The sequence below is a fragment of the Lissotriton vulgaris genome, chromosome 9 (genome assembly GCF_964263255.1).
Source record: "Lissotriton vulgaris chromosome 9, aLisVul1.2, whole genome shotgun sequence".
Lineage (NCBI taxonomy): Eukaryota > Metazoa > Chordata > Amphibia > Caudata > Salamandridae > Lissotriton > Lissotriton vulgaris.
Window position 1 is genome coordinate 346,309,767 of NC_141697.1, and position 20,740 is coordinate 346,330,506.

The window sequence follows — 20,740 nt, forward strand, 5'->3', positions numbered from 1 at the left end:
ATGCATTTCTATGTCAGCTTTTAGTATGTCCCACATATGTGTGTGCAACGAGGCAGCAGTGCTGTCTGGTAGGCTTTGACCTAAAGAGACACTACCTGCCTTCCTAAATAAGGAAAGACAAGAGGGTAAGCCTTCAGGAAAGGGAAGGAGCCTGGTTCCACACCGACCATGTTGCATGAGAAAGGCAAAGCTATCATAGTGCAGGCTGTGCAATAGCATTGGTGTCTAGGAATTTGAGGGGCTCACTGCACCCCCAACTATGGTTGTCCTTTAGCACCCAACTTTTTTGTCTGTGGCCCATTGTATCCTTGTGTCTCCACTGTTGCTAGAATGGCCATAACTAGAAGTCTCAACTTTGTTACATATACAGGGAGAAGTATACGGACTCAGTGACTATGTCCACATGATGCGCTCTCATAATGCCGAATGTTCAGCTCTGTAAGTGACCACAAGGCAACAAGCAGGCACACTACAAACAGTAAAATAAATACATTTAAAAAATACAAACAAGGACAATACTGGTATCCAATGGGCAACCGCTACAGGTTGGCCGACCAGTCAGGTGATGTAGTTGTATCTGTGTTGAATTGATAAGGGGGGACAGATGGTCAAAATCGTCCCTCGGGGATACAAGCCAGGATCCTGCCAGGAGATACGACTTGATTTTTTTGGGGTTAAAAGATGAAATATCTACTTTCAGCAGGATGATGAGCATGGAGATATAAATTAATGGATTTAAAAAACGTTGGCGCTGAGAAAAGTGAGTAACAGCAGTGTAGTACCAAAGATGAAGATTAGGCATGAAAGGGGTGACAGACGCTGCTTTTCATAACAACCACTGACTGCATAAACTTTTCTGCTATGATTGATTGTATGTAATGTGCATATGTGGCAGGCCTGAAAATTGAGCATAAAGTGAGTCTATGTTGAGTCTTCAATAGTGCAGCAAGCAGGATAATGTGCCTGGTGGTCATTATTTCCATCAATATCTATGTACGTATAAAGTTGTTGAAGATAGATTGAGCACCTGGCTCGTGTCCATCACCCACTACTTTACTGTGAACAGGTAACTTCAGGCAGCGTGAGACGTCATAGACACCGACTCTTACCTGGAACCTTTGAACCAGCTGCAGGGACTGGCTGTCATTTTGGTCTGCTTCCAAGATGACGTCAGTAAGCTTGTGAATGATCACATCCAAGGGTCCTTGGTCCTCAATTGGCTTGGTTAGGTCGAGCTGGATCGGGAAAAAGAAATATAAAAATATATTTGTTAATGAACAGCTCTTCACCAACGGCTTCTCTAATGTATTGTCAACAGTCTACGTAATGCAAGGTTTCTACAATAGATTAGGTAGAGAAAATACGTTTAAATACCACACATTTTACATTCCTAGCAATGTACTAGTTTGTAAGTAAAGATATGTATTATGTGTTATTTATAATGAAGGCTCCATGTTTCCCGTTTTTACTGATTTTTTTACAGATAAATACAGACAGAAAACCATTCATTTTCCTGTCTGTATTTACTTTTAAATGTGGATCAAAACGGAATTTTTTTTTTTTTTAATGATTCTAAATGCTGTTGATCATGGTTGCCAGGCCAATAGCTGTGCGGATTGAAAGGGGTGTGTGTGGGGAGAGGGTCTGAACAAAATTAAGTAATTTAAGTAAAGAGCCTTAAACAGCAGTATGCAGAACCTGGATACTAACATTTGCATGTTTTCCTGTTAGTGCGTATTCTATCATCTGATTGTGTTTACATCACTGAAACCGGGCAGGCGTTCTGGTATGAGTGCCTCTTTATTGATTAAATAAATGTAGAAATATACTAATTTCAGTTGCATTGTTCCACAAAACTCAAAATACATATAAATACAGATAAAATTAGCAAAAAATAAATATGGATAAATACAGATGAAAATGTCAAAAAATAAATACCATAAACCAGGAGCCCTATTTATAATATGGCACTTATGTAGGTATTTTGAATTCTGCGCTCCAGGGCGCTTATATTGTGGCATTTTGGATCTCCTTGGTGTAAAAGCAGACAGAGAAAAAAAGCTAATTAGGGGAATTTGCCAAACTCACAAAGTGCATTTTTAATGCATACATCATTGTGAGCGCACAGGTGGGCAATATTCGAAGTTCACCAGGGTTGTCTGGGCAAGAAAGGCTTATGAATTTTTGCAGGGAAAAAATTCCAATCACGCACTCATTTTTGTGGTGTGAATTGTTTATGAGAGAACTTTCACTCTATTCTTAAGACAAGCCTGGTGAACTCTGTACGTATTAGGGGGTTAGGGATTCCCCCCGTCAAGGGCAGGAATCAAATAAGTGAATTTTTGCTCATCTTACGGCGAGTAAGGGATCAGGACCGAAAGTTTCACCCCTTATCACTGACCCGTTACATTGAAAGATGTAATGTACAGCACCATCAGAGGAAATGAACTCAATCGCGACATCGAACTGCAGTAACCAATCGGCGTGTCATGGTGTAATGGCTCACCTTTGAAAAAGTTCTAGGAGAACGAAACGCGTCAGGAATGCCACATGCTGTTCCGATCACCAAAATAAAATTGGCAGAAAAGAAGCTTCGTGTGCGACTCACTTACTTTCCAGGTAGGAGAGTGTTCTGTGAATATTAATCAGCTGGCTCTGCCGAAGAGTAACGCACCACCAGAAGAGCGCCATCATCCTCCAACTCTGAGCCTTCCGTTGTGACTTGTGAAAACGAAGAGGGGGATGAGGTGCCGCCAAGGACCTGCTCTGGTATTGGACCCGAGTCAGCTCTAAAAGCGGGCTGACACGGGGAAACTTCAGCCAAACTAAATTCAAAGTGACTAAAATTTGAACAGCAGTAAATTACACTACCCACTGGAGGGATATTATTGAGACACAGCATTTGGTACTACAGGCTCCAGAATGCAGTTCACTACAGGAAGTGATCCTGACATTAAAGCACCATCAGAGGAAATGAACTCAATTGCGACATCGAACTGCAGTAACCAAACGGCGTGTCATGGTGTAATGGCTCACCTTTGAAAAAGTTCTAGGAGAACGAAACGCGTCAGGAATGCCACATGCTGTTCCGATCACCAAAATAAAATTGGCAGAAAAGAAGCTTCGTGTGCGACTCACTTACTTTCCAGGTAGGAGAGTGTTCTGTGAATATTAATCGGCTGGCTCTGCCGAAGAGTAACGCACCACAAGAAGAGCGCCATCATCCTCCAACTCTGAGCCTTCCGTTGTGACTCGTGAAAACGAAGAGGGGGATGCGGTGCCGCCAAGGACCTGCCCTGGTATTGGACCAGAGTCAGCTCTAAAAGCGGGCTGACACGGGGAAACTTCAGCCAAACTAAATTCAAAGTGACTAAAATTTGAACAGCAGTAAATGACACTATCCACTGGAGGGATATTATTGAGACACAGCCTTTGGCACTACAGGCTCCAGAATGCAGTTCACTACAGGAAGTGATCCTGACATTAAAGCACCATCAGAGGAAATGAACTCAATTGCGACATCGAACTGCAGTAACCAAACGGCGTGTCATGGTGTAATGGCTCACCTTTGAAAAAGTTCTAGGAGAACGAAACGCGTCAGGAATGCCACCTGCTGTTCCGATCACCAAAATAAAATTGGCAGAAAAGAAGCTTCGTGTGCGACTCACTTACTTTCCAGGTAGGAGAGTGTTCTGTGAATATATATTTAGACACACACACACACACACACACACACACACACATGCATATATACATGTATATCCTCTCCAAATCGCTTGGAAACAGCCGTCGCAGCACCTGAACAGCGGGTGCGTCGTTCCGCGGACCTCCAAGCACTGTCCGCTAATATAAACCACCACACTCCTCTGCAAGAAAGGAACACGACGCAATGTCTTGACAGTCCAGCCTGAGTTTATTTCAGAAGGCTATGTCGGACGCGTTTCGCCTGGACCAGCAGGCTTGTTCACCAACATTTGTTTTGTCAAAAAGACCGCCATTTTATGCTGTGCACGTGATACAATCATGTGAGGACTACAAATGATCGCAATCAACAAAAGACTTGTAGTTTTTTGTATACCGACATGGATTCTTGCCAAAGAGCGAGATCCATACGTATGTGCCAAATTAATTAAAGAGATTACAATATTCTCAATTGTCATATTCATGTCAAAACAGAGTATAGATGAACAGGAATTATCGACAATTAGTACGCACTTAATTACAGGTTTCAACTCCTTAAAAATTAAGCCTAAGTGGGCTTATGACCATCATTCTGCAAAATTCCATTTACTCCTATCAGGCGCCAGTGGGCAATGGGATTCTTGTCAGTTACTCACACTAAACAATGAAGTGATGAGGTATAAATTGCATTATATCAACAAAACAAAAAACATTTTTTAAAAGTACAAAAGACATATACTAAAGTTAAAAGCGGAAATGATCGTGTCGGGGCAGGTTATACTTTACAAATTCATAGATGTGTGTACAGGTCTTCCTCAATGTTAAGGCCCATAGGTGCCTTAGTATAGAGTTCCACAATATACCTTGACTCTAGTTTTCTCAGATGTTTTATTCTGTCGCCTCCTCTTGTATTCGGGGCGATTGCATCAATGACAAAATATGTAAGGCCAGTTGTATCGCTTCCATGAAATGTTGCAATGTGGCGCGCCACTGGATATGCTTTGTCAACATTTTTAATGGCCCTCAGATGTTGAAGCACTCTTTTGTGCACTGGGAGAATTGTGCTGCCTACATATTGTAGTGTACATGGGCAGCATAAAACATATACTGCAAAATCTGTCTTACAGTCATACTGCCCTCTGATGTTTCTCTCAATCTTTGAGCATCCTGTTACATACTTAGCTGTGTTTTTTCCATGTTGGCAAGCTTTACATTTTGAACATTTAATGAACCCATTTTTTCGCTGTAACCATGATTTATTTATAGATGGATTGACCGGTTTAGGCGCCATATTGCTCACCAACCTCTGCTTGAGTGATTTTGCTCTGCAGAAGGATACCATCGGTTTCTTGGATACCAGATCCCCCAGAACTGGATCATTTCTGATCCTGTGCCAGTGTTTCGTTAGGATATTTCTAACCTGACCATGCTGTTTATTATATGTAGTAACCATTCTACATTCACTTGCACCTTGTGGACTTTTTTCTACTCGTTTGCTTGTGTTTGATGGTTGAAACAGGATCTCTTCTCTTGTTTTTTGTTTAACTTTGTGCAACGCACTTTGGATACACTGTTCTCCATATCCTCTTCTAAAGCGAGAGCATAGATTCTGCAGCTCTATCTCACTCGTGGTAGTTTCGCTACAATTTCTGACTGTTCTTAGGCACTCCGGATAGGGGATGCTTCTAATCAGGTTGGTGGGGTGGAAGCTTGTTGCATGAAGCAACGTATTACCAGCTGTGGGTTTACGATACATTTTGGTCTGTAATTTCCCATTTTTCACATATACAGTGAGATCCAAGAAATTCACTTCTTTATTGCTCACAGTACAAGTGAATTTCAAATTTAGGTAATTGATTTGGAGTTTTCACAAAATTAATGGCTGCTGTTTCAGTCCCTCTCCACACGATGAACAGGTCATCGATAAACCTACTCCAATGGAGGATACTGTTCTGCCATTCCTCCTGGTACTGCTTTCGGATCACCTGCTCCTCCCACCAGCCCATATGCAAATTAGCATAGCTGGGGGCAAAGCAGGTGCCCATCGCAGTACCACACAACTGCTGGAATAGTTAGTTATTGAAAAGAAAAAAATTGGTTTTCAAACAACTTTCTACCATTGTGCACAGCATCTGTGTAGGTGTGCATAAGGAGATTGGTCTAGTCCCCAAAAATGTTTTTTAGCATTGAGGCCGTCCTGATGTCTAATGCTCGTATAGAGCGTAGTTACATCAATGGTCATGAGGAACATATCCTCCCAAGGTAAATCATAGATACCATTTAAAAAATCCCCTGTATCTTGAATAAATGAGGGTAGCGATTTTACAATGGGGTTTAAAAATGAATCAATGAATCTCGAGGTATTCTCTAAGGCACTGCCAATGGCTTAAATAATCGGTCTTCTAGGTGGGTTGTTTAAATCTTTATGAATTTTAGGTATTAGGTAAAATACTGGGGTTATAGGATTTTTAATCTCTAAATACCTAAATTCATCATGTGATATTAAAGTTTGGCAATACCAATGCTGCAGTTTGGTATTAAACAGGCGATTGCTAGATGTCATCACCTCAGGTGGAACCCTTGCATAGTTACTCTTATTATTTAGCTGTTTATATGCTTCATCCAGGTATTTCTGTCTGCCCCACAAAACTATGTTACCACCTTTATCTGCATTTTGTACCACACAATCACTATTCAATGACAATTTCTTAATAAGATCCATACAATCTTTTTGTTGCTGTGACCATTTTTTATATTTACACCCAGTGCATTTTTCTAGATTTTTAAGGTCATTGATCACCAATTCATTGAAAGTGTCTATTGAGTCTTTCACAGTCGTAGGAATGAATCTCGAGCGCGGTCTGAAGTTCGTAGAAACACATCCTCCAATGTCAACACCTTGTTCAGAGGCAACTTCCTCACCAATTTGCGTCATATCATGTGAATCCCGTATTTCATCAGTTTCATATTCAGTGCCAATGAGCCCTAATTTCACAATTAAGTCCGTATCTTGAACTATCAAATTGCTCAAATTTGATGGACTACAAGTTCCCTTTTGAGTTGATGGCACTTTGTACCTCCCAGGATTCATTGCAAAATGGTTTTTTAATTTTAACATTCTGATGTATTTGAATGTGTCATTTCTGGTCGACACAATCGAATTCGGATGGAGGGCAAAACCATAATCCTCGTTGTAAAATCTTTTCTTCTTTTTGTGATAGCAAAATTGATGTCAAATTTATGACTGATATAGAGGCCTCATCTCTTATTGGCCCATGGGCTTTTTCTTGTTTTTCCCATTTCCGGAGGCGAGATTTGGGCCCTTTGCGCCCGTTTCCTTTGCCTCTTACTCTTCATGTTCCTGCATAATTCATTGCTATTCTTAGGCGGAGGTTGAACCTCCTTTCATCCAAGACTGTAGGTATCTGGTTTCCTGTAAGGTTGCTGGAGCCTCCATCTGCGGAAGTTTCAACCTCCGAGCTTTGAACACTACTGAGGCCTGATAGTGCTTTCCCTGTTCTCACAATGGGATTCATTTTTTGTCTGTGCACATTTTTAAACTTTTTGGCGAACGTGTAAATTTGCCCTCTTTCATAATCGCCTTTGTCCCGCATGAATTTTTCCGCTTTCCTTTGTTTGATTGAGGCTTCCAGCTTACGTAGACGTTCCATCATATCTTTCATGAATTTAGTTATCAGATATTGATCTGCTTCTTTATTAAGCATTTACGTTATTTGACCAATTTCTTCCATTATTTTCACCCTGTCGATATCAGCATACTTGATCAAAATTGCAAGCATTCTGCATGAGGACTCTTGATTATTATCCGCCCACTCACGCAACATATTAGGATTGGGATCCTCATATGTTGGGGCCACGAGAATTCTCAACCCTCTTGGTACTCTTGACTTCTAGGTATCGTTGCAGGGATTTCGACTCCCACCACTTTGAGAGCTCACTACGTTTGAGCTTTTCCAGTCTTTTAATTTCACCAGTACAGCCGATGTTTTGTCCCAGACTACGGCACTACCAGCATTTCTCGCGCCTTTGCTGACGACCTGTTTACGGTCATCAAAGATAGACAGTGCTGCCTCCTCCCTTTCTTTCATTTCCGCAGCCGACATTATAAACTCGTATTGTGATTTTTCGTCAAGGACCGCCAACTGCTGCTTACATAGAATAGAAGCTGCTTGTCCTGTTACAAGTTGGCTTCCCCACTTCCCCTCACGCTCAGTCACACTCCTCACCTCTGAGACTGTGCTTTCGTGAATCTTCAGACTCAGACGAACCGCCGTTACTCACTCCGGTGTTGGTTGACAAATACTCTGTAAATGCGTTCCGCGTGAGGGGGGAGGGGTGGGGGGGCGCGCAACAGCACCACACTCCTCTCCAAATCGCTTGGAAACAGCAGTCGCAGCACCTGAACAGCGGGTGCGTCGTTCCGCGGACCTCCAAGCACTGTCAGCTAATATAAACCACCACACTCCTCTGCAAGAAAGGAACACAACGCAATGTCTTGACAGTCCAGCCTGAGTTTATTTCAGAAGGCTATGTCGGACGCGTTTCGCCTGGACCAGCAGGCTTGTTCACCAACATTTGTTTTGTCAAAAAGACCGCCATTTTATGCTGTGCACGTGATACAATCAATTGAGGACTACAAATGATCGCAATCAACAAAAGACTTGTAGTTTTTTGTATACCGACATGGATTCTTGCCAAAGAGCGAGGTCTATACGTATGTGCCAAATTAACAGGAATTATCGACAATTAGTACGCACTTAATTACAGGTTTCAACTCCTTAAAAATGAAGCCTAAGTGGGCTTATGACCATCATTCTGCAAAATTCCATTTGAAGGACTTGAAAACTGTAATTAAGTGCGTACTAATTGTCGATAATTCCTGTTCATCTATACTCTGTTTTGACATGAATATGACAATTGAGAATATTGTAATCTCTTTAATTTGGCCCATTCACAGACCCACACAGCCACTATCAAACCCATTCACACACCCACACACACACAGACCCACGCAGCCACTCACAGACCCACGCAGCCACTCACAGACCCACGCAGCCACTCACAGACTCACGCAGCCACTCACAGACCCACGCAGCCACTCACAGACCCACATAACCACTCACACACCCAGTTACAAACCCATATAGACACTCACACACCCACCCACATACCTTTACAGCCAATCACACACCCACTCTGAAAATTACAGTTACAGTAGGGAAATAAAATTTTAAAACCTTAGAAATTCACTAAAAAAAAAAAACAGGTTACAGGGACGTTATAGTAAGGAAATAGAACAAGTAACCTTAGAAATTCACTGAAATAAACAAAGGTTACAGGGACATTATAGTTAGGCTCAGATTTCACTTGTAGCAAAACCAATTAAAATTCAGAAGTTCTATTTAACTTAGCTACAGGGATGTGGAATTCCTATAGCCCGACGCCCAGGAAATATTGTTTGGGGTCAAGGGCAACAAGTTTTAATGTGTATTTTGTCCTTGGGACAAGTAGGCCCAACCCCTTCAGCACAAACCTTTTGGCTGCCAGTTTGCAGTGCCACATTATGGGTCAGGGAAGGGCAATGCCTGCAGTTAAGTTAATTTTTGTGTGTATTTTTAATGCTGTTCAAACTTGTATTCATGGTTCATTAATTTAAAGCCTCTATAATTAGGGTGAGCGCTGTAAGTAAATGTAAATTCTGACTGCAATACTGACAGTGGTTCCAGTATATAAGTGTGTACACATTGTTTCAAAGTTTAGCAATATGAGGCTATGCATAATGCTGCCAGAATGCTCTCTGATTAGATGCAAATATTTGCAGAAGCTTGAAAGCAAGATTAATGATCCTTTGCGTTCAATACAAAATGTTTATAAAAAAATGAAAGTAGGGAAAAAAACATTTTGCTAAACTACTGTACATTTTCAGGTACCATTTCTTTGCAGCATCATTTAGTAAAATGTGTTGATGCATGCTAGTATTTACCAAAAATATTCATTTTGGAAAATCAGTGTAACCGGTTTCTATAAGATTATGGGAAACATAAAAATAAACAAGCATTGCCAAAGCCAGTAGGTCTGAAATTGGTGGTCAGCTTTTTAGTTTTGGCAATGCATGACTTGTTTTGGCATGATTTTTGTAAAACAGTATTGATGTGAGATCTGCCGGGCCCTCACCATTATAACAAACATTGGCAAAAGCAAAAATTGTTTTTGGTCTAAAAAAAGCACGCACTGCCACATTAGTTATTGGCGCTGAACAAAACTACTTTGTGTGCCGATATGCTCCTTGTGAAAAGTGTAGAATGCGATCACTCACAGTGAAGCCAGCCGATACAGAGAGAGAGAGAGACAATTTTAATAAACACAAAAGGTCATGGTTAACGCCAGACTAAATTAGTGGCCCAATTATTAAAGAGTCTCAAAAGTGCACCTTTGTTATATGTCCTTGAAATAAGTGCAGCTATATGGCTTTCGTAACTTCCCAAGAATTTACAGTAGTAGGCCAAGAAATTGTACTCCTAGAAAATATTTGTAAACTGAATTTTAGCATGAGCAAAAATGCATGTGTAGATTTGCTCATGCGAAAATCTGATTGTTTGCAAGTTCATTTTCCCTCCAACCACTGTTTCCCCAACTCTGGAAGAAGGTTTAAGCTCGCCATTATCAGGAGTAAATTTCCAACATTTCTCAGTATGGGGAAATATTAGAGAAGAGTTGCTGAACACCCTTAAAACATGCAAGTTAGTAGGTTTGCACAGCTCAAAAGGGCATTCCAACCCTGGAACTATTGCTTACCACTACCTTCAGTCCCAGTATGTAGATCTACTGAAAAGTGGCAACATAAAGGGATTGCTAGTATTCAAACACTACTATGGTGTGAGCCCTGGAATAATCCAAGAGGCTATATAAGAGCTCATATATAATGAGATTGCTGCCATAATTTGTCAACGAACTACATGGCACCAAAGGGACAAGTGGATTTTGTTACAGGACAAGTAGATTTATGAAGCAACCTGCCCCATGGACAAGTAGATATTTTAATAAATTCCACACCCCTGTAGCTAACTATAACTTACGCCCCGCAATGCGCCGCTTATGACCTCACATATTACATCAATTATGACATGGTTAGTGACATGACTGATGGCATGTCAAATGACATCACTGATGGCATCATCCACAGAACAACTCACACAACCATGCGCACTCCCACTCAACACCACACAATCACTCATACACTCACTCACAGAACCACTCAAACACCCACTCACAGATCCATACAATCACCCACACACACCCACTCACCCATACAGCTTGTAACAGAGCTACTAATCTATAAAGCCACTCACACACCCATTCACTCACCCACACAATCTTTTACAAACCTATTCACACATCCATACCAGCACTCACACGCCCACTCATTCACGTATACAGCCACTCACTGATACTTACTGTGCAGAACAACCATTTACTCACTCATTTTACCCATACACCCACTCAAAATTAACTTATTCACCCATACACAAACTTACACATCCAGTCACTCACTTATAGAGCCATTCACACAGCCACTCATACAGCCACTCAGTCACACACTCACTCACCCACACATACAGTCACTTACAGTCACTCACCCACCCATACCACTAATCAAGCGCACTCACTCACCAATACAGCCACTCACCCATACAGCTATTCACACACCCATGTATTCACCCCTAAACCCACTTGCACACCAGTCACACACAGATTTGACGTTCTCCCAGCCAATCAGATGACATATTAGAAAACGTATCACCCTTACACTTACTGGATGATCATTTGAGAAGTCAGTGATGTCATCAGTGATGTCACTGACCATGTTATAAGTGATGTAATATGTGAGGTCATAAGCAGGGTAATTCGGGGGCTAAAGTTGTTAGCTCAGGTAAAAACTGCTGAAATTCAATGGCTTTCTATGAGTGAAATCTGAGCCTAACTTCAACAACCTTGTCCCCTTTGTTTTTTTTCCAGTGAATTTCTAAGGTTTTTTTAAATTCTATTTCCTAACTATAATGCCCCTGCAACCTTTATATATATAGTGTGATCAAGACACAATTTGTGTCGAAATGCGTAGCGGTTCCTAACAAATTTTGCAGCAACTTTAATCCTCTGAGTGCGCGTCTGCTTGGAAGCAATTGTGTGGATTTTATTGAAATTTTGACCAGCTTTGGGTTCGCCGGTATACGCGCCACCTGACTAGGGAGCCGATCCCGGAAGGACCCTTCCTGCTTTTTGATTGTGTGTGTATATATATATATATATATATATATATATATATATATATATATATATATATATATATATATATATATATATATATATCAAAACACAAAGTTCCAGTGAAAGCCAGTACCCGCTCACGAGTGGGTCGTTGTTTGGGTCCCGGAGGCCCAATATCTACATCCAAGGATTCTCCCATCAGAGGAAACGTACAATTGCACACCAAGAGTTGCTGTGCTTCAAGAATTTAATCGGCAGCAAAAAACAAACAACGTGTTTCACCTCACGGCTTGTTCACGTTTGTTGTGAACTCAAAACAATAGTCCTTTTACATTCTCAATGAATACTCATAAAAGAAGGACTTCCTGTGCACACCCCCAAGTGAATAAGTGCAGCGGACATGTTGGAAAAAAAAATGTAAACATTGCGTATAAGTCCATTCTAGAAATTAATTGAAATAAATAATTGTAATCATACTGTGGCAACAGTTTACAACCATCTATAGTACTCTAATGTTATGACTGTCAAAATAACATATAGGGTATACTTTTTTCATGATCAATATCAATAGTTGGTATACTATTGTTCTCGAGAAAACCAAACGCGTTGATCTCTCAAGGGCTACTGATTAGGTCTTCCTGAGCACTGCCATTTGTTAGACTGTAGCAGAGGGGAGTTGTGAGAATGCAGTTTCTGTTCTTTAAGGTGAGAGTGAAAAACAGGTGCTGCCGATAATGTCAGGATACTTTGTCAACACCAAGATAGGGGCCCTGATCGGAAAAGGGACCCCAACTGCCAAAGACAACCATATGTTCACAAGATTGCCGTGAGACCGCTACTGCTGAAGGAGAGTGCCACTCCGGGTCGGACTGGCCGTAGCGGGCACCGGGCATTCCCCGGTGCACCGCAAGGGTGGGGGCCGGTTTTGGGCCCCTGGGGGCTGTTCTTGCTACAGGACCGTTTTTGCAAAATCGGCCCTGTAACAAAATCATCCGAAAACCGGCCCCGGCAAAGAGCTCGGTCGCACCCCCAATGCCCCCCATCCTCCGCACTTTGCTATGGCCGGTTTTCGTTCCCAGTCCGGCCCTGGTGCCACTGTGTGTCTCTACAGTTTGAGCACCATCACAAGGGTGGGATTACTGCATTTGTCTGTGATACAGCCAGAACTGCAATAAAACAAATGCAGATAACCTTGGGACCAAAAACTGATTGGAGCAAGAGACTGAAGAACCAGACTGATGTGTGTGAGGCAAACATGAGACTTTTACTGAGTAAACCTAAATGAGCAAAAACAAATTGAACTGCTATGTGCATCTACTCCTTGCAGGTGGTCAGTGTGAAATGCACCTCTGGCTAATCAGAGGCGGCTCGTCCTGTATTACCCACTAGGGTTTAATGATGGAGTGGGAACTCTGTTAGCAGGGGGAGGGCTCCTATACATGTAGCATTTCACAGAGGATCGCAACTAGGATTAAAACATTTTGACTGAATCCCCTTATTGTACTATGTGATATGATATGTGATTAAAATACTTTCACTTAACTCAAAAGGTAAACACTGGGGTAGATACTACATGTCTCTTGATTGAGTTCTGAGGTGTTGCCCTGCCCCCCATAGTACCTCCCTTGACTGTTCGCCCTTGCTACCCGCAGAGTAAAATGGGGAAAAGGTGGACCTGGCCCAGTTTGCAGAGCCATAGTAGGAGAGACCCCAGGACAGTAGTGGCAAATGATTTCAACCCCCACCACTGGGACCAAGTAGCCCTGTATACCCTGTGCATTCACCCTCCCCCAAACGTGGTCAGAAAGTTGCAACAAAAACATTTTTAAATACATACTTACACACATTGTATATTTTCAAAGATCAATCACAGGGGACACAAATGTCTAAGAAATTAAAGTTTTGTATCTCACACTTACAGGATTACTGGTAAGAGAAGAATGTAGATAAAGGGAATCTTATGATTCAAAGGCATAAGCCTAGATAAGCAGAGTGTGAGGCAGAATAATTTACTTGGGTTTATTGGCATTTAGACAGGAGTATTTTCAATCCTTTCTGTAAAAAAAAGTATGAAGGGTGTTACGCAGTCCTAGAACACATCTTCAGCGTTGCACCTGAAAAAAATGATTATGAGTTCTCTACTTTCTAATTTTCTGAATTTCAAGCACCAGTCCTTCTTGGTTTCGGAGTTTATTTCCCTATGATATGTAATTCCGCTCTGGACAACGTGGGTTATGATGTTGGCATTATAGATTTTGCAAGTCATATGGAGTACGCAGTGTTTCTCCTGAAAGAGCCAGTTTAAAGATTTAAGGACAAGCCAAATGTGCCCTGGTTTCATCAGGTTTATTTTGACTTGCTGCAGAGTGTAACACTACTTTTAAGGGCAATAATTATTATTTTGGGGAAGTAAAGCCATTCTTAAATCCAGTCTGGAGGACACTAAGGATTTGGTCTTTTGCTTGCTGATCTTGTGCAGCATTTTCGTGATGTGGATTGTCATGTATAGAACCAAAGGTGTGGCAATAATGAAGGGCCCTTAAGAAGCCTCGTGGAAGACCATGAAGCGATGGAGAAGAATGGAGTAGAACTTCCCATCATGTTTGGGATCAGTGTGCCAAGTAAGACCGCATCCAGTTGATGGTGGTGCCATCTTTTCCCATCCTTGTCTAAAGTATGCAAGGACTATTGTTGTGCTTGGCTGCATCAAAAGCAGCTGTGCAGTCAAGGAGAACTAGAAGCCAAGACTGCCCTTTGTCTAGACTCTCTAGAGCCTCATCAATAACTGGTGGTGTTGCTGTTTTCCCTGCTGCACTCTTCTACCAAAGATGATTGGTGCGGGTATACCCGGTTATTATAATGAATGGGATTTTTCTAAGTTGCGTATTAACCACATTCTCCCGAGTCATGCCAAGAGAGGTAGGCAAGTGAATAGTTTGAAATTGTCAAGCTTTTCTATGTCTGCAGTTAGCTTTTGTTTTATAGAGCGTCCGATTTCTTTTTTATTTAACTCTTAGATAACATTCCCTCTGGTGAGCAGTTTATGATGTATGTCCTGTAAGGAGTGATGCAAAATTTAAAAAACCCAAAGGAAGACATTTTAACAAAGAAAAAAAAAAGCTGATCTTACCAAAAAAAATGAAAAAAGAAAATGCTGAACTTACCAAAACAAATGGGTGTGGAGCCGCACATAAGAATTTGAGCAAAGGTTGGCCCCTCCACAACACAACCATAAGGGTCAAAGGCATGCCTACAGAGGTGAACACTTTCATCTGGATGTGCAGATGGTTATGTTTACAGGAAGATCATCAGCAAAGTGCTTTCAACGCTAGTTACAGCGCACAAACTATAGAATTATGACTTTGTTCATACATTGTGCCACTTGAGCTAGAAGAGTTGCCTACTTACAGTATACTGAAATTAAGGGGCCTGTTCTGCTCTGTTCTATGCAATTGGGCGGGTGAGTGAGCAAAGGGCGTGGTCAAAGGCGTGGCTAAAAAAATAATATTCTGTAACTTTTTCGGAATTACACGCACAGCTTAAATGAAAATTAAACTAAAGTTATTTTAATCAGTGGGAAATGCCCTCTCATGCATTATGAAACCTCTAATAGTTAATGCACTGCACAAGAGAGCCGTGCAGTGGAGAATAGTGACTTGTGTAAGTTCAGTGCTACATGGTCCTAGTCTATGCCAAATAGCACTGAATATGCAAATCAATATTTCAAACTTGCATTACACACAGTTTAAGATAGCCGACTACAACATTTGCAAAAAGGATTAAGATAAAAAAAGTACTTACAAAATATAGATTTTAGTAATACCCAGACAGTACATAGTGTATTTTTTTCTATAATGGACTTTTAAAAGTGCACACTTCAGAGCACAACTGGGAGATCCCAGTCAATACCTCTCAAAAAGAATAAATGTGTGTCATCATGAAGTTTCAGGTGTTTTCATCAATTTAAGCAAATACCGGCTTCCAGGCACCCATTACATTTGCATATTGAACAGTTGCACACATTTACATATCATTCAGGGAAGCGGACACTGGCAAGGTTTGTTTAGCTGTCTGCTCCCCTCCCCAACTTACCTTTTAGCCTCCAATTTAAAAAAAAACTTCGCATTTATAGTGTTTAAAATTGTACAACTGTACTTTGTTATTTATATAAAATGTATTAAGCTGCTACCATTTAATTGTTTTGAAACATTTGTGGACCCCACACATGACTAGGCTTCCCTGGACCGGAAACAAGCATCCTGGGACCGGTTTCGGGTTCATAACCCTCATCAGCCGGGCAATCTTGAATACAGTGGTAAAGTGAGCAAGGGACCCCCACTAACAGCGCATGAACTAATTTGTTAGTTTTTCAAAAACTGGTGCACAACTCTCTTCTACATCTATGCAAAGGATCAGAGTAGGGTTATGAAAGCCTAGGAGCCTGAAAGACATACAACCTTATTTTAGTCTGTTTTCGTTGTTTTGCGTTCCGCCCACACCAATACATGAAGGCCGACAGAGTGAAGCTAAAATGATGAAGGGACATGGGGATGGGATTAATTTCAAGTTGGAGAGAGAAAAAGGGCCAGAAGTACGGGGGAGGAGTGGGAGAAAAATTAGGGCGAATAGGAGGAGGGGTCACAGGAGAGTAAATGAGGCAAAGATGGGGAAAAGATTGAAGTAATGATGGGAAAAGCCAATGGAAGTAGAATTTCATTTAGCTATAACTGGATTTATTAAAGTAAACCTAGCCTGGCAACAGAACCTTTCACAGGCCAACAGGAAGATACAAACCTGATAGTAGAAAAATTAAGAGGAAGGAGGAGAAATGTAGATTTATTGGGACGACAGGTGAGACTGCAGGTTTAGTCCTGCATGTGAAGGTTTTTTACAGATATGTATTTAATACTCTTCGGAGGACAGGGAGCGTAGAGGATGACAGGAAGGAAGGGAGGGCGTGATGAGAGCATGCGTTCAGCCCGTTTGAGACATGGAGACAAAAGTGGGGAGATTGGGGAAAAAAAGGTCACGTAAAAATTCAAGGATACGGCAAAATAGTGCAGGTTGTGAGGGGTGAGGAAAACAGGCTAGGACAGCTGGACTGGAGGAGAAAGGGTGCAGCATGTCTCCACAAAGAAATAAGTATAAATGATGCATTTCTATTCTGGCTGTAATCACAACTTGAAGGAAAAGTAGACATCTCAGCATCCTCATAGACACTAGACAAAGACCGCTCTACCAGAGACACTGCGCCAGTGGCCACCTTACCCAGCCCACGCCATTAAAAGTCTTCTGCCTTATAACAAGGTTAAGGTATAATTCTTAACAGAAACTATTTTGGGGTAGCTAAGCTGGAGAGGAGGATCTAAGGAATATCTCCATCTATGCCAACGTCCTAAAAAGAATCTGATGAAGCACACTGACCCCGCTGAAGTTTGTCCACCGATGGGTAATTGGTCATACCTTTGTAGGTGCAGAAATGATGCCTATGGCCGGGAGCGGCCCTTGAAAGTAAGAGCGGTAGGGTGGTGGGTTGTGGACTCAGACAGCGATGAGGGAAAGTGAATTCTTTCTTTAATTTTCTCTCGTCGTCTGTCGAGTTCACCCTGCCCCACTGCTCTTACCTGCCCAGGCCACTCCTGCATATGGCTCTTTTGTAAGGATTGGCACAGACTGAGCAGGCTAATTGGGATGCAGGAATAAGCAGTCACGCAGTATCACAGATTGTGTGGCTAACTATTCAAACACAGTACAACTGTCCGCACCAGGATTATCCTAGAATCAGGGCTCAGTAATGGACAAGTCCTTTCACAGCCCATACAGGTGGGGTAATGAGCCGCAGGGATAACCTCCACCTGTCATTCAAATGATACATTTAAATCCCTCTCACCCCCATGAAAGGCTCCCGTTAGAATTCTAAATTGTACTTATTTAGGGTGTGTGTGAAGCATTGTACACGTCCACTCAGAAACACTTCAGAGTACTAAGTTGAACAGATAGTGTACAAGAGGAAACAGTCATCATAGAGCGTTGTTAGGCTAGAGTGTCGGCAATCTCTGGCTATGTGGTATAGGTGGATAACTGGAGAAGGCAGTATGCCAGGAGGAGGGTAGGGGCGAGGGCATGGTTTGCAGATGCATCAGTCTCACTGGAACAGCAGGTCTCGGGTAGACAAGTGTTGCACGAAGGATCAAAAATGGGTAGGCAGCAGACAACATCTGTCCTCTTCTTTCAAAACAATACATCAGAAACAACCTATATAATGGCAAGAAGACAAAGAAACTGCACCATATTCGTCACAAAGTGTCCTAGCCTATAATCAAAGGAGACTTGAAATTAACCATATTTATATATTTTGTGTGGAAATGTACCATTTAATATCATTGTGCGTCAGCCATGGACACGTGCATCAAGGTCCCAATGCTACATAAGCAAACCTCGGGTCAAAAATATGACTGATTGCAAGGAATGGATTATGCGAGAGGCGTGTTCCTCTCTGAAACTGTTCTAATTGAGCCGAAATCTTACTTTTTACAGCAATCCCACAAACTTGTCCCTTAGGTAAGTGATTTAAAAAAAAAAAAAAAATCAAACCTATGTATGCCCGCCGCCACTCCTCTGTTCTCTTCTCTTCCCGACTCCAGGGAGTACGGAAGTACACAGGCACCCAGCCTCCCCTAAGCAAATCACAACGCTGCTGTCACCAGCATGACAGCAGTGTCGCGATTGGTCTGAGCGGCCTATTTGGCTACTCAGGAAATGCCAGGGAGACTGGGACAGTTCTCCACCTTGCTGTGCAACACAGCCAGGTGGCGAAATGCTAAGTGTGCATGTCTGTTTGGCCAGCCCAAGACAGCCAGCCAAACTGTCATGCGCACTTATGGTTCACAAACCACTCCTCCCTGTGACCCCAGTCCCGCCCTAGCCTGGCCCCGTAGCCCATACTAAAAATAAAATTATAATAACGCTATCATTTTACATTGCTCAGAGCAGCGGGGCAATGCTGCTCCACCTCAGAATCTGTCCCCTTACCATCATTTGTCTTCAATTTAAATTTTTCCTAAATGAAGGCTTCTCACCACTTTTCACGCAGATATGCACTTTTCAGCATTGTTTGTTATAACATATCCATGCACCACGCGAGAACGGTAGAAGGGTGCGCAATGTGCATGTGCCACGACATGCACAGATGTGTCCGGGTGCATAAGTTTGCATGCGTAATGACACATGCATCAATAAGTCATCTTTGAGTTAATTTACACTGATGAAAAACTATTTCAACATTGCTGGACATTAGCACACAGGTTTCTTGGCACATATAGACTGTAAAAAGCATCAGCAAAGGCATAGACTTTTAAAACATTTTTATTGGCATTTTGCAATTAACTATAATCGGTACATTACAGTAATATTCAATGGAGCATACATGGTAAGTCAAGATATTATACATGAGTTGTTTATCTTCTACATTGGTCAGTAAGGTTTCCTCTTGTGATTAAGCATATATCTGTACAGGGTTACATTACACAGCACAATACCCACAACTTGGTCCACTAGTCGCTGACATCCGATAATGATTTCTCTTGTGGGGGCTCACAGATCTTACCCCAGAAAGCATTCCACCTGCCCCATACCGGAGTCCATTTTTTAGGGGCATCCCCTGTGGACATAGACTGATTTACCTATTATCATTGCATTGTCCATGTCACGACACCATTGGTGATGGCTAGGAATTTGTCTCGGCCCCCGGTGCTGAGCTATATTCCGCTTTGCCAGTACCATACCCAGTGCAGCCCAGTCTTGAGCTGCATGATTGAGGTACGTAGGCTCCCAAATGTTAAGCAGACATCTGTTTGGTTACGGCGGACTCTCAACTACTATAACCTGTGAAATTGTGCGCATAACCGCCTCCCAATAAGGTGTGATTTCCGGGCAGTGCCAGAGCGTGTGCAAGAATGTACCTGATGCGCCACACTGTCCCCGGTATCGCTACCTCTTTTGGGGACGCGATTGCCTCCTGCCTGTCTGTTTCGTCCAGTTCTCCCACTTCAGTCTCCCATTGCTCCTTAAGGGCTGCAGTAGGGTCAGGTTGATTATTATTTTTCGGTAGGTTTGGGAAATGGCTTTTTTTCTCAAGTGGTCTGTCAGAAGTCTGTGCTCTAGCAGCGAGGCCTCTGGGAGTTGTGTGCCTGGTGCAATTATTCCCATGAGAGCGTGCCTAATCTGCATGTATCTGAAAGATTCTGTCTGCCAGTCCATAAGTGATCTGTAACTGGGGAAAGGAACAACCTCACCTTTTTTTCAAGATATCTCCCACCTTTGACATACCGATCAGATCCCACTGTCTAAATCCCATGGTATTTTGCAGATTGCCTAACCGCCGAGTTTCCCATGGTGGTGTGGCCTGCGTTATGACTCCCTCCAGGCCCATCGTTCGTTGTGCCTCAAACCAGATTCGGGCAGTGTGTGCCGTTGGACCTGTGAGAGCAGTCTTCCTAGATTTATTGTATAGTGCCCCCATTATCTCTTCTGCTTCTAGGAGGTGCCTGTTCATGCGGAACGCTGGTTCTTCTTGAGGTGCGTGAAGCCATTGATTTATTACCATCAGTGGTGATGCCCAGTATTTTTATATTGGGGAGGGCGATGCCGTCATACCAGCCCCTCACTAGTTTATGCATGGCTATACGGGCAGACTTCCCGTCCCATAAGAGATTGGCCACCTAGACGTTCATCACTGCAAAGTCGTCAGGGGAAACCGGGAACGGCGTATTCT

At 42.3% G+C, this 20,740-nt stretch overlaps 1 protein-coding gene across 2 annotated transcripts in view; it reads right to left on the bottom strand.

The window, feature by feature from the left end:
* Positions 1–20,740, bottom strand: part of ITPK1 (inositol-tetrakisphosphate 1-kinase) — a 514,297-nt gene that overhangs the window by 174,205 nt on the left and 319,352 nt on the right. For both annotated transcript variants that reach the window (XM_086937700.1, XM_086937701.1), the window contains exon 4: positions 1,110–1,235. In XM_086937700.1, coding sequence (XP_086793826.1) covers positions 1,110–1,235 — 126 coding nt within the window. The remainder of the gene's footprint in view (positions 1–1,109; positions 1,236–20,740) is intronic.